Consider the following 15,176-nt stretch of genomic DNA (forward strand, 5'->3'; position numbering starts at 1 on the left):
AGCTCCTCTCCACCTGGGCTGCTAAGGCGTGAATTGAAGAATTCACCTACCAAAAGAAATAAGTAAGCGACAACAGCAAGAAGGATAGAAAATGAAGAAGGCAGACGAAATTTGACTTACCACCATAGCATGTGTTACGGCACGGCAGATGACCTGATTCAAAGGAAGATTCGTCCACGCCGCGATCTCCTCGGGGAATGTAGCCTCCCTACTCTTCTGAAGAGCGTAGTTCGGCGTCAACACGCTCCTGAACTCCCCTTGAGCTCCCGAACCCGAGGGCCGAGCCCGCGTATGAGCGGACCCAGAGTGAGCAGGAGCACTGGAGTATGCAGGAGCACCCGTATGAGTGGTCTCAGCGTAAGGCACCCCGGTAGCTTCATGCATCGGTGGAGTCACCTCGGGCTCCCTAGGCAGATCCACTGGCATGTGGCCTAGAACTTGAGGCTCCTCATCCGGGGGCAACTCGGTACGAGTTCGCTTGGCGACCCGCTTCCTCCTCTTCATGCCTTGGAACAGGCGCCCCCCACGAGTCCTCTCTGCGTCCATCACACCTATAAAAAAGAGTTCGACATCAGAAAAAATGAAGGAACAGAGCAAACAAGAAACCTCTGAGCTAGAAACCTACCCAAACTCAGGCCGGTCGCAATAAGCTTGGCCTCCGTTAAGTATTGATGGCACTTTAAACCTTGTCGTGCCCATTGCCGGAGGCCCTTCACCGTCTCTTTGTCAAGAGTGACACCAGAATCAGGAGCGGCCTCACCCCACCCGGTCTGAAAGGGTCATCATTGTGCACTTCGCACACCGAAGTAGTCCCGCTTTCACGTCGGGACCTTATTGGGAAGTTCGTGCAGAAGCTTAAAGCCAGGGCGAGGAGACAGGTAATACGCCCGTCTTCCCCCAGGAAGAGACCCGCTTGTTTCTTAAGCATTAAGATGGAGGAGAATATCTCCAAGTCTAAAGGGAAATTCTGCTTGCAAAAAAGGGAGACTGTCCCCACTAGGTTCCGAATGGAGTTCGGGTGAAACTGGCCAATGGTAACACCGAAGTGGTTTATAACTTCGACGAGAAGGGGGTGGAAAGGCAGTCGCAACCCCGCAGCGAGCTGCTCTCAAAAAATCACGATCTCATCAGGACCGTGTTCCCAAGGAAAGCTACCCGAAGGAATGAAATATGTATACCCCCTAGGCAGATTGTAAGACACAAGTATAGATTGGAGCCCCTCGGGCGTCATGGTCGAGGGACCAAACCTGTCTAGCATCCAACCTCGGCGAGAGGTAGACATCAAACTGCCCGAAGCGGCTAGGCCTACGGGTTCATAGTCATCCTCAAGTTCCACCTTAGGATCACTAACGCAGTCGGGGGATACGACTCGGTTTGTAGAACCTACATCAATCCTATTTGAAGAGTCGTTTGAGCCATCAAAGCTAGACGTCAAGGAAAAGAGGTGGATTCAGGAAGGTACTCACCGGAAGAAAGTTTTGGAGGCTTCGGAGACGAGAACAAGCCAAAAACCTTGAAGGCTAAGTAACCAGCCTAGACGCGAGCTGAAAAACGTGGACGCGAGCTGAAAAACGTGGACGCGAGCTGAAAAGTTGGATGCGAACTCAAGAGGCAAACCGCAGAAGTGACAAATCGACTGGGGACCCCCACTATTTATAGCTACAGTAACCAAGAACCGACAGTGCAGATCAAAGACAATCCGACAGCCCACATTCGCGTTGACCGCACGTCCCCTGAGATCGAGACGTGATTGGCGCACGTCTTTCCGAAAAGAGCATAACGTCGGCACACGTCTTTTTGAAACCGACATCGCGCCGACGCACTGCTTTCTGAAACTGACAACACGCCGCACATCTCCCTGCAACTGACAAAACTGCCAGCGCATGTTTCTTCAGAATGGCAGTGGCGCGCTTTTTTCAAAATTGAATAACCCGTTGTCACGTCCCAGTGGCACGAATTTTTGAAATTTAAAATAAACGCGCGCTGCCACGTCCGTCAACATTTATGAGCAGTAGGCACGTCTCCCGCTTTCTCGGACACTCCAGAAAACCGAAGAACCCTGGCAAAAGCAACTCGCGCAGTCAAGATTCGAAGGACGGGACAAATCCACCTACCACCTTGCAAAACTCCCCGCACCAGGGCAAGACCCTTGGCGCGAGGAGTGGGGGGCAATTGATGAAGGAAGATTTGGCCCGACCTCACAGTTATGCGACACGTGGCAAATGCAACAGCTCGACACAAAAGCAAGCCTAAGGCGTGAGCACCAAGGGGAGAAACAGCGGTCCGAACTCCCTACTAGGTGCCCGAACTCACCCTTGGCCCCAAACTAGAAAGTAATCCGAACTGGCCTGCATGCAATAGTTCGAGACATACTTCACCGAACTGGCCTACCTTGTAACAGTTCGGGACATACTTCACTGAACTGGCCTGCCTTGCAACAGTTCAGGACATACTTCGCTGAACTGGCCTGCCTTGTAACAGTTTGGGACATACTTCGCCGAACTGGCCTGCCTTATCAGTTCGGGATACACCTCACTGAACTGGCCTGCCTTATTAGTTCGGGATACACCTCACTGAACTGGCCTGCCTTATCAGTTCGGGATACACCTTGCCGAACTGGCCTGCCTTGTAACAGCTCGGGATACACCTCGCCGAACTGGCCTGCCCTATAGCAATACTGGACATACCTCCGAACTCAAGACTTCGCCTCACTCACCACTCCACCACATCGCCTTCAGGGCACCAAAACCAAACAAACCGTACTATGCCTAACATCGAGGAAGTCCGTACCCGAGGGCGGCGCACCTGACTGACTTGGGATCTGACGCTTGACGGCCGCACTCCAAACGGCCACCTACCACCGCCTCCTGGCACCGCCATCTCCAGTTAGAGTGATGGTTCCGACAAAAGGCAGTGACGGTTCTGTCCCAGCAGAAAGGACGACACCCGAATTGACAGATGCAAGGGTAATCATACCCGACCTGACAAGGGCCTCGGAGCGAGTGCGCGAAGTGATTATAAAAGGCCCCCTACCCCCAACAAACAAGGTATGTGAATTTGTTGACAGCTAAGACCGGTCGAATTGCGCTCCATCAATTACAAACAAGTTGGATCTTCTAGAGTCCATCAACAACATCCAATATGGAGGGAAGCGCAGGCCACTTCGCACTCGCAACTTCGCTAGGGCCAGGCGCAATGCATACTCATACCTTGTTGATCAGTCCACGGACATATCAAACTGGGCCCCCATGGACCAAGCAATTAAAAAAACTCCTATTAATGGAAGGTATAAAATCCACTCAAAGAAAGAGACCTTTAAAAATAATAACAAATTAATAACTGATGACATTCTCTGACTCAGTCATACATGTAATTTTTGTTATTTTATTATATTGATCCAATCAATAATAGCTCAAAGAGTCGATAAAATGAAAGAAAATAGATTGACATGACTTGATCGCTATATATATATATATATATATATATATATATCATTCACATCACTTATGAGAAAATGTGATTTATTATAAATTGGATTCGTTAGAAAAGTTAAGAATAAATCCAAAAGGATTTAGGTAAAAATAATAAGGAATGATTTAAGCACCCACATAATTTAATGACAACCAAGATATATGATAAAATAAAGCCAACCCCATATAATTGAGACAAAACTAAGAGGATGATAATTTCAGAGTTGAATCAAATATACCAAGATTCAAAATTTGATCAATTATATAGTTCAAGGCTCAATTTGGAAAGAGTGCATATACAAATATGTATAGATTCAATTTAAAAAGAGTACAAATATAAATATATGTAATACAAAGCCTTTTGTATTCTTAAACCTATATTTGCATTGTACAATTATGCATAATACATTTGTATTCGTAGTAAGGATAAAAGTATCAGTATCAGGTATTATATTGCGCAACTTGGCTATGAATACAGATATGTTCGAGAAATGCATGGATACGGATGAAAAATATGGAAATGCTTGGATACGCTAAGGAAATGCATACAAAATCAATAATTATATTAATAACTTCAAGTTTAATGTCAAAATAACTATAAATAATGTATAAATACATAGGAATTGTATATTTTAATGGTATATCTGAATAAATATATTACTATTCATCTATCGGGATGCATAGATATTATACAATCTTATTGATAATGCATCAATTTTTATTTTTATTAAAATCCAAGGCACAAAACATATGCAACCATTATATTTAAGTTATTATATCAATTATTTTTATTTTACTATTTTCAAGTTTTAACATCAACTAAAAATTAATTCACAAATGTTCAAAAATAATACTTTCATTTATGTAAACAATAAATATGTTTATATAAAATGTAAATGAAAAAATTAATAATTTATAAAAATATAAAATATTAACTTAAAATATATCAAATCTATTAGAACTTTGAAGATGCATACCATATAAAAATTCATAGATTTTAATTACTAAAATAACTATTCCATTATTATTATTTTACTTTTATGAATTTGTTAAATTTGAAAAAAAAAATAATTAAATATAGATTAGTGGATTTGATAGATTCAATTTATATTATATTCTCAAATATTTTATAAACAATACTTTATCTTTGTAATAATATATACATTGTTATTTAATGCAAATTATAATATTAATTAATAATTTATAAAATAATTATTATAATTTATCAAGTCTACACAAATAATTCTAAGTATTAAAATAATCATTCTATTAATAATATTTTTATCTGTATAAATTTATTGAAATGAAAAATTATTTATATATATATATATAGAGAGAGAGAGAGAGATTTGATAAATTATTTATTTTATTGATTAGTAAAATAAAAACCTTAAATATTATTCTTGTTAATTTGTACATTGAGTTATTGAATATATTATTTATTTAGATTAAATGTAAAAATTAATTTTAATAAAAAATAATTTATTTAATTTATTATCACAAAATAGAAGGTAACTTGATGATTAACATCTTTGTGCTCTTGGGCGCTAAATAACCTAGCAATGATTAAAATATTAACACAATACTATGAAGTGTATCCTATCGATATCGAAAGGGGGGGATACAAGATAGCACTACGGTATTGAGGCTTATGACACGGTATCTACCGATGAGCACCGATAGAGAGGCGTATCAAACCCGAGTGTAAGCGAAAATGGATTCACTAGAAAGGATTTTACGGGATGGACGAAAACCGAGTTTTAAGGGAATTGGGAAAGAAAAAACGGTAAAAACTTTTTAAAGGCTGAAAAAGGAAGGGAAATTTGCGGGAGAAAATCGGAGTCGTCCGATTGCTCATAAATGCCAGCCCTCGTACTTCGGTAGGGTAAGCAATTAAACATTGAACTCAGATCATCTCTTCTGTTTTGTTTCGTTGCACCTTCTATTTCTCTCATTCTACAAATTAGAATCGAATCTAATCTGTTTAGCTATCGGTTTTTGCCCAATATCTACGACTGGTTCTGCTTTCCCGTAGTAACAAATACAGTCTGGTCCTCGTGAGATCTTTGTGGGAGAAATCGTTCCTCAGAAATAATTCCTGTTACAATCTGGCTTTAGAGAGGTCAGATCTCTGTTTCCAGCTTTCTTTTCATGATTTTTTTTTTCTAGTTTTTCCCAATCTTTATTATTTGTTCGTGTGGCTCGATAATTGTTCTTTAATGTGTCTATGGGTATCATTTAAGACTGTTTTTCTTCTCTTTTTAGACTTTGTCTGGCTTGATATTGAACTCAAGATTTGTTTTTCCTGTCTTCCTTTTCTTCTTTTGATTTTGTATGGTGTGTTTCTGTGGTGTGTTTGGTGATATGAGGTAGGTGTATTGATCGGATGGTTTCTAATGTTTGATTCACGGGTGATGTTTTGTTCTTGTTTACCGTCGTCCTAGATGTCGTTGATTCATTCATTTTATGTTTTAATTTCAATAGCTCTCTCCCTCTCTGTTTCCAACTTTCCATGTGTAGAGGATTTCTTTCTCTCAATTGTAGTTTGTTCTAATCTGGAACAACTCCGAATTTCTTCTCAGCTCATATTCATTAAAATCCATTATAATTTTACATATGCAGCCAAATAAATATATAGGGCTCGGTCTTATATATCCCAATTTTACTCGGTAGATTGAGATGGTTTTTCTATCTTGAGTTCATGGTTGGAGATCGGGACCTATACATCTTTTTTATGCTTATTTGTATGTAGGTTGTCATGTTCAATTTGCATATGTTGGCATTATATAACTGACTTTAAAAGGACTGTACAAATTGTAGGAAAAAAAAGAGAAAAAGATAGTGCACCAACCTGCTTTATCTGCTGTATAGTTTGAATTTGCATCCTGTTTCTAAAATTAAATAGCTCATATATCCTAATATATGTTTGTATGTTCTAGAGAAAGCATTCTAAGTTTGTCTAGATGGCTGCCGGGATTAGAAATATCTAAATTATTGTATATGTACTACACCCTTTGGCACTCTTATTTGAATAAAAGCTCTATGGAATTCATCTGTTTGGTGTTTAGAAAACTGTGTCATCATTCATCAATAAATTGTTAATTCTTCAAAAAAGTCAGCACCACTGTTTAGGTTCATGCTTCATTTCCAAAATAACAGCAACAACTTGACCAGCCAAGTGTCTACTGAGCATTTGTTTTCAAAAAAAGAAAAAAAAAAAGACTAATCAAGTGTAGGCGACCCCATATAGTTGGGATAAGGCATGGATGAAGTGTCTGATTTACAAAGGGTTGGCATAAATTATCCACAGCCTTTTGGAACACCCCAAGGTGCACTATTTGATTCTATCAGATCTGTAGTAATCTCAAAACAGTTGCATACAATGATCAAAAGCAATATGGAGGCCCTTTAAGATGGGCTCAATTTTTAGAATTAAGATAGTGGAGGCTAGGAAGTTAATGGAATTAGTGACCATGGAGGTTCTTCACATCTCATTATTCCAAAACCAGCATCCTTATTTTTCAAGGAGCCATTGGAATTGAAGCAGTAAGCATCAGTATCATGAGCTTTCACAGAACCACAGAGATCTTCCCTACATTTCAATCCGTGTATTCTTTGTCTTATGGTTTGCAGTTCCTATTATGTTATTGCCTCTCTTCTGTCTTAAAAAATCATTATACTTCTATTCTGCAATCAATCTATTCTTTTGTTTACATTACCTAGCTACCAGTTGCAAAATTAGATATACATGTTATGCTATATCCGTCTCAGAGCTTATTTCATCGTTTTCTTCGGTGGCAGGTGTTCATCTCTTCTATATGTTTGGTATTTGCTTTTCTTAGTTGACAGAGCGTTTCTTTCACTCTGGCCGCTGCAACAAAATCATACTCTTCTCGCACCTCTAAGTGGGTGTGGGGTAATTATGACAGGGTGATTATATTGTGTGTGCTTAGAAGATCAAGATCATCCCACATTTGGAGATTGTGTCGTGTTTCAGAGGGTCTCTCACTTGACTATGGCTAATATTTTGCTAGGACTTAAGAGTCAGAAAATTTGAAAGATTGCCTACTTTCTGATAGTTGGTAATTGCATATTAGGCATCATCAACCTTTGTTTTTTGGACTAATTTAGATGTACAAGATACTTTTTCTTTCAATAGCTTTTCAATATTGAAAATACAGTTAGAGTGTGGATGAAGCTCTTATATATTTTACCAGGATGGTTAGGTTTTCATGCTTCCACACCCACATCCATTATCCAAGGTCAAAGGTATGTTACAGAATACTTCAAATCATTGAGGTCGAAAATGAAACTTAACAGAGACTATGATTTTCTGGTTTTCTGACTGGTGCATATCATTTCTCTTACTCTTACTAGAAAGCATTTCAACAATCATCTGCAACAATGGACAAACCTATAAAGGCCCCTAGCATCTCTTCAAGCTTAAGTGCTGAGCAAGTAAAGAGTTCTTCTTCTGTGGGCTGTTGCTCAAAATCTGAGGAAATGAGTAGTTTCAGCCATGAGGGCAATATGGCAGTTCATCACAGAGTGCACCTTCTTAAAAAGAGCCAGTCTCTGGGAAGTGGTTTGGACAGGGAGGGGATTGTTTCTAGCAGCATCCACTCTGATGATGAGTTAGATCAAGGATTTTCGTGTTATGGTTCCCAAGGAAAGAACTATAGTGAAATTCTTGGTGTTGTTGACCGAAGTGAGTTGATTGAACCATTTGACAGCAGGGACCCAGAAATGAGCTTGCATCAGGAAGCTATGGTCTCTGAACCTTCTCAAGCTAACTCCAACCTGGTGCATAATGAAACTATCTTCTCAATTGGAGATCCACAGCAGCTAGAAAGAGAAGGTCATGCAGAAAGCATTTTCTCAATGGGAGATCCAAAGCAGCTAGAAAGTGAAGGTCGTGAAGAAAGCATCTTCTCAATTGGAGATCCAAAGCAGCTAGAAAGAGAAGGTCATGAAGAAACCATCTTCTCAATTGGAGATTCAAAGCAGCTAGAAAGAGGTCATGAAGATTCTACGACACAGATATCTAGTGACCATGCCAATGACTCTGGACAACATACACCTACTACCCTACTGATGATCACTAAATCATGTTCCTTACCCAACCTGGGAGTCTATACCCCTCCCAATGAAGAAGGTTCACTTACGCCTGTATTCATAAGACCTTGCTGCAGATCTTATGAGGACCTGGGTAGTCTAGTTGCAAAGGGGAAAGGAGAACCTCATGCAATGACAGGTGATGAAAAAGATAATAACATATCTGGGAGTGAAAAGGATAAATGTAGTCCTATGAGTGGAGGCTGTGATTCTTATAATGTTATTAGCTTAGAGGAAAACTGGACAACACCAGGAATGGACAGTGTAGGCACGGAAAAAATTCTTCAGGGAGAACCATCAGTACGAAGGTGGGATGAATTGCCAAGCAAAGAATTCAAAATAAAGCGTATTGAGGAGTGGGTCAGCACAATTGATCTTAATGATTGCACCAGTCCTTGTGAAGAACCAGAAATACCACCTTATTCTACTGATAAGGTAAAGAAAGGTTCCAATGCATTGGGCACTGTTGCTGTGGCAAAGTTGGATACCAAGATCATTCCTGCCATGGAAGCAGCAAAGAACTATATCTCTTCTTTGACTGCCACATCCACAACAGCTCAACTAACAAATCTTGGGCTGGCTGTGATCCCATATCTTAGTGCTTTTGTAAGCCTGAAAGTGCTTAATTTATCAGGAAATGCCATAGGTAGGTGTGCTATAACACTATAAACTTTTTACTAGGCTCTTATTTTTATTATGTCTTTAGTTTAATGTGTTTTCCGAGTTGTTGGAATGCAATTGAAGTTTCTTTTTTACTTATTGCCAGTGAGGATAACTTCTGGTTCTCTTCCACGTGGTCTCCATATGTTAAATCTGTCAAAAAACAACATCTCCACCATAGAAGGCCTCCGGGAACTTACACGCCTCCGTATACTGGACCTAAGCTACAATCGGATATTCAGAATTGGTCATGGTATGACTTTTGATGAACTAGTATGTAGATATTCTTAGTTATTTCTTATATTGTGCCATGTTGGTGTCTCCTATTCAACTCTTCACTGTAGCATACAGTTTCATGTTATTGAGGGCCATAAAATTACTCACAATCATGGGTATATGCCATTTACTTTTGATGCTTAGTTACTTAATCATTTCAGATTATTTCAGTACATTTTATGATAGCCTGCTAGATTGTAGGTTGTAGAAATTCAGGTCTCACATGCAGAAATTTACTGCTTGTGGATTACTTTTAGTTGCTTTTATGCATCTGTTTGCCACCCATTATATATTTACCATATACATAGGGGGGCGTTCTTTTTTTGGATTTTGAGAGGGGGAAAGTTGGTCAAAGGGATTTTTTTCCCATTGACCAAGAATCCCATGTTCTTTCTTCAGATTTATGTGGGGACCAGGGAAAGTTAATTTTCCTGGGTATCACCTACCCGGGTAAGTGGTACCCATCTCCTAGGTGGGTAAATAACTTTCCCACCTAGGGGGAAAGTTCCCAACAATTGAATGGGACAAAAATGCTTTTTTAATAATAGATTTTTTATGGCTAAAATGGTCATTGCCTTATTTAAATGAGAAATAAAAGAACATGGGTAAATGCACTTACCTGGTAAGTGTTTCCCGGGAAAAACCAAAAAGTGAATGGGGCCTCAAGGAATTAATTTCAATTTGGTATTCAGATTATAATGAATATCATATGTGTCAATTAATAGATTGTTTTAGAGCCCAAACAATCTATTATTTGACATTTTAGAGCCCTAGTTCTCCAGCTAAAATGGATCAATTCCTGCTTTTGTTGGAATGAATGATGTCATTTCACGTTCTTGAAATGAACTCATTCAGTCAGTGTTTTTGAACCGCTGTTGACCCGGATGGTTGGACTATTTGGCTCAGGAACCGTCCAAGCAATCGGTTCCATTTTACCCCAAACCCGACCCCTGGCCAAAACTGTTGAATTGGTCAACAACCAGTTGACCCAGGTGGTTGAACCGTTAACCCATTCAATGGTTTTGATCGTTTTTTAATTTTTTTAATTTTAATTTTTAATTTTTTTTGTCAGAATGGGCTGTCGATTCAAACCGGATGGTCGAACTGTTGACCCAGAAACCTGTGGCCAGAATGGTTCTAGTTCCGGGTCGTTTTTTAAAACATTGTTCAAAGATACTCTTGACTTGATGAAATGAATCCACATGAAATAATGTCGCTGTGGATCAAACGCTATGCAAAATTAAAATAAAATGGTTCCATTTCATGAGAAATTCAAACAGGTTACAACTGTCTTGGTTTGGTTATGCTTATTCTTGCCTAAATGTGACCTAACACATCTTCGAAGTACTAACCTTCCATACTGCATAGCAAGTAATGGAAAAAGTTCTTATTTTTTGGGTTGCTGCTGGCTCAAGAATTATGCAAAATTTGGAAACTTTTTTGCCTCTGATTATTCATTTTACTACGCATGATTTATGAGTAATATTGGACATCAAAATATTTTGGCATATTAAAGGTGAAAGTTCATATGCAAGTTCACCATGTTGTTCACATCCATATTCCTGTATGCATGTTCTGTGTTTTTACCTATTGGCGTTTTTATGCTGAATACTTTAGTTCCTGATATTGTTTGCATATTTTTTGGGCCCTTGGTCATAAATATCATATTAGTGAATATTATGTCGGGTGTTATTAATATCTCCTGCTTGTTACCAATCAAAAAAAGGTCCTGTGAACTTATGGTTCTGAAAATTTCTGTCTTGTCTCATCCTTAACATCATACAAGCAACACTAGATAGACTTGTGCATAATTTTTCGGTGCTTAGTTATTAGAAGATTTGGATCCTAATATGTTGTTTCAGCTCAGCAACTCTGCATGATTCTGGATTGGATACATTTTATTGTCTTATATTTTACATACACCACTCTTGACCTTCATGTATTGACTCCCTTACATTAATCTATCTATTAATTCTCTGGTCATCTCAGGCCTAGCTTCTTGTTCCTCCTTAAAAGAATTATATCTGTCTGGAAACAAAATCAGCGAGGTGGAAGGTCTTCATCGTCTTCTCAAACTGAACATCCTGGATTTGCGCTTCAACAAAATCTCAACAGCGAAATGTCTCGGCCAACTTGCAGCTAACTATAGTTCCTTACAAGCCATCAGCTTGGAAGGCAATCCAGCACAGAGGAATGTAGGACATGAACAACTGAAGAAATATCTACAAGGTCTTCTCCCCCATCTGGTTTACTTCAATAGGCAGCCGATCAAAGCCATTTCTTCTAAAGAAGTTGCTGATCGCCCAACTCGATCAGCTATCACCGGACATAAGTTTGACAGTGCCCTGAGATCAGAACATAAGTTAGCACGGAAAGGACTTCATAGTATAGCTGCCTCTCACAAGCCATCTTCATCCAGCCATGGTCGTACTAGTCAGGTCGTGAGTTCACCAAAGCGATCCAGAAGTCGACATGGGCACCTCCCACCAAATGGAACCAGAGCCATTAATCATCGCCACCATCATCTAGACCTTGGCAACCAGCTCCTAAATTTGCGGTCTGATCTCTCTTTACACCGGAGCAAAAGCGAAGGAAACCTTGGAGCATCATGAGATGATGCCCATGTGTTTATGATTTCATGTTCCATCTTTTAATTTATCATTGGTGTTAGCATAAAATTGGATTTTTTTAGATACCACTGAACTCTATTCAGTCTTGATACCAACTATTTGGAACCGACTTAGAACGTGAATTTTTCAGATATTGGACAAATATCCACTTTAAATATAGATTTTTTGTTGGCCATAATAATTTAAGATAATCTGCTGTTGCATCTTGCAAATAATTTCCAGTGTTTGGAAAAGTGGACCAGTGATGCAGAGCTTTGGCTGGTTTGGCCATATTCTAAAAAGAAAAAACTATAATTCATAAAATAAGGCGAAAACTAGTCGACTAGTTTGTTTAATCAAAGAATCAAAGAAACGGTGAACTGGTCTTGGTTTCATATAACTGCCTAAATCACTAAATGAATGGAAATTTATGTCATCATGGTTTGACCTTGGTTGAATTTCTAATTAATAACTGCCTAAATCACTAAATGAATGGAAATCTGCTGTTGCATCTTAAAATTGATTTATGTATTCACCATATTTAGGGGGTGTTCTTTTTTCCATTGACTAAAAATCTCATTTCTTTTTTCATATTTATATAGGGGCCAAGAATAATTTATTATTCTGGCCTCTTGGGTATCATTTACTCTCTTTTAGGTGGGTAAATAACTTTTCCACAATAAGGGGAAGGTTGCCAACACTTCAATGGAACAAAAATGCCTCTTTTAATAATATAGATTTTTATGGTTAAAATGGTCATTGCCTTATTTTTTATTTTTCAAGAATACCTAGAAACAATTAGAGAAATACCCCTTCTAAGAGCTAAAGATATAAATGTTAAGTGGGTCTGGGGCCAGAAAAGAAAGGGAAAGTACCAGAACGCTCGGCCTATTAGTTATTAAGCAAACATTTAATAGGGGAAAGTAACAACAGATGGCAAATCCTTCCGAAAGCTCCTTTGCCAATAAAGGTCAAATTTTATAGGGCTTTTAATGCTTTGGCAGATTTCCTATGTATCCTATAATTTTTATTTTCCACGTAAATAAAATAGTGGCAGTTTTAGACATAAAAGCCAAAGGGAAAATCTATGATGCAAAAAAGATGTGTTATGGGAAGAGTTTTGACCAATCAAAAGCTACCCATGATTTTTGATAAATAACACCTTATTCACTATAACGTTCATGATTCCAGTTTATTAGTCAGTTGTTTTTCAGATATCATATATTTTCCATATTATAGTCGAACCCAATTAAAGAGGATAATTTTGTTCCATTCAAGTATACGTAGCTTCCCCCTAAGGGGATGCTCTTTTTTTGGATTTTGAGAGAGAGAAAGTTGGTCAAAGGGATTTTAATTCCCATTGACCAATAAACCCATGTTTTTTTTTCAAATTTATGTGGGGATAAGGGAAATTTTATTTTCTCATATATGGGGATTACTTACCCGGGTAAGCGATACCCATCTCTTAGGTGGATAAATAAATTTTTCACATTTGGGAAAATTTGTCAACACTTGAATGGGACAAAAATGCCAATTTTAATAATGGATTTTTATGGCTAAAATGGCCATTGCTTTGCTTACCTAGGAAATAAAAGAACATGGGTAAATGCACTTACCCAGGTAAATATTTCCTACCCAGGTAGTTGCATTTACCTGAGTAAGTAACTTACCGAAAAGTAGGGGTGTCAATTGGATTGGATTTGGTCCAATTCAATCTAGTCAAATGTTAGTCTATTATAAATGGACCAGGTCCAATCCAATCCAATCCAATGAACGTTTTAAACCAATTTGGACTGATCCAATTCAATGTCTGGACCGTCCAATCTGTTCAAATACATTTTGATTTAGATTGGTTTTAATCCAAATTCGGTCATTTGACACACATATTCTTATTTTATATTAATGGACCAGATATTGGCTTAATCCAACCCAATTCAGTATAAATTTGTTACAGACAGACCAAGTTCAATCCAATCTAATAATTATTTTGAACCGGATAGGTTCAACCCAATGTCTTTTTGGTCTGTCCAATCCGACCAAATTGATTTTAAGCCGGACAGAATCCAATCCAAAACCGGTCCATTAACACCTATCAAAAAATGAACAGGGCCTAAGTGGAAAATTTAATTATGCACCTAAGAAATGGATCCGAATCCAATTTGTGTGAAACAACAATACATTTGTTATATACTTGTGGACTAAATATTGAGTTATATGGGTAACCATATTATAACAGCAGATTCTATACAAAATTGGTTACTTGAATGGGCAAAATGTTGACATGATTTATTTGGAAAACAAGAAATTAAGTAATTTCTAATAAAGTTGAAATTAATATAAGGAAATTATGTATTAGAATTCATGTTATGATTAATTTATAAGAAAGAACTAATATGGGTATGGACAATGAAAGGCAAGGCACAGAAATCGGAGAGCCATTGATGGAAATGTCCTCCTGAAAGATGGATCAAGGTCAACTCCGAAGGAACCAGAAAAGGCAACCCAGGGAAAACAGGTGCAGCACCAAAGGAAAGTTGGTTTCACAGTACTCCAGGTGAGTAGTGAGCACCACCAATGAGATTGCAGAACTATGGGCCATCCCAGGATTGGAACAAGCCTGGAGGAAAGGATACTGACACGTCATCCAATCTGACTCCATGTCATGTGTACAAACCATTCAAATAAAAAAAAAAAAAAAAACAAACTAGAGATCCACACACATCTTTCAGAGAATCATGGAACTTCTCCAGAGTGTGGCGAGTATTGAGAACCAAATGCCTGCGCTGACTATTTAGCCAACAAGGGTATATATAAATCTGAGAGATTTACTTGTTTTGTTAATCCTCCAGCGGATATGTGTCAATTGTTATAGGAGGATAGGTTTAGTAACAGAAGTATAAAACCATGTTATAGTTTGGTTTCTCAATTTAATATAATATAATACCAGTTTAATAAAAGGAAATGTCTAATATAGACATTCAGGCCTTGTTCGTTTATTAAGAGGCTATTTATTTGTTAAATTTATTCAGGTAAATGAAGCCTCTCA

General features: G+C 38.3%; 1 protein-coding gene across 2 annotated transcripts; it reads left to right on the plus strand.

Moving 5' to 3' along the window:
• Positions 1-5,295: 5,295 nt before the first annotated feature.
• On the plus strand, positions 5,296-12,342 carry LOC148875649 (Outer arm dynein light chain 1 protein). Of its 2 annotated transcripts, XM_088964974.1 has the most exons (6): positions 5,298-5,592; positions 7,272-7,552; positions 7,688-7,739; positions 7,848-9,231; positions 9,352-9,498; positions 11,511-12,342. In XM_088964974.1, exons 3-6 carry the CDS (start codon positions 7,689-7,691, stop codon positions 12,131-12,133), a joined length of 2,205 nt encoding a protein of 734 aa, XP_088821100.1. In that variant the 5' UTR covers positions 5,298-5,592; positions 7,272-7,552; position 7,688; the 3' UTR covers positions 12,134-12,342. The 2 variants fall into 2 exon arrangements, with proteins under 2 accessions (XP_088821099.1, XP_088821100.1); XM_088964973.1 differs by having other exon boundaries at positions 5,296-5,592; positions 7,272-7,739.
• Positions 12,343-15,176: the final 2,834 nt, after the last annotated feature.

Source organism: Nelumbo lutea, chromosome 1 (genome assembly GCF_056320005.1).
Source record: "Nelumbo lutea isolate HS-2025 chromosome 1, American lotus-T2T, whole genome shotgun sequence".
In the NCBI taxonomy this organism is placed as follows: domain Eukaryota; kingdom Viridiplantae; phylum Streptophyta; class Magnoliopsida; order Proteales; family Nelumbonaceae; genus Nelumbo; species Nelumbo lutea.

Bases quoted from the DNA above. Each gene is read 5' to 3' on its own strand.
- LOC148875649 (XM_088964973.1), top strand. From the start codon at position 7,689: ATGGTTAGGTTTTCATGCTTCCACACCCACATCCATTATCCAAGGTCA. The intron at 9,232-9,351 runs GTAGGTGTGCTA...ACTTATTGCCAG, and splicing joins TTTATCAGGAAATGCCATAG to TGAGGATAACTTCTGGTTCT. The intron at 9,499-11,510 runs GTATGACTTTTG...TGGTCATCTCAG, and splicing joins GATATTCAGAATTGGTCATG to GCCTAGCTTCTTGTTCCTCC.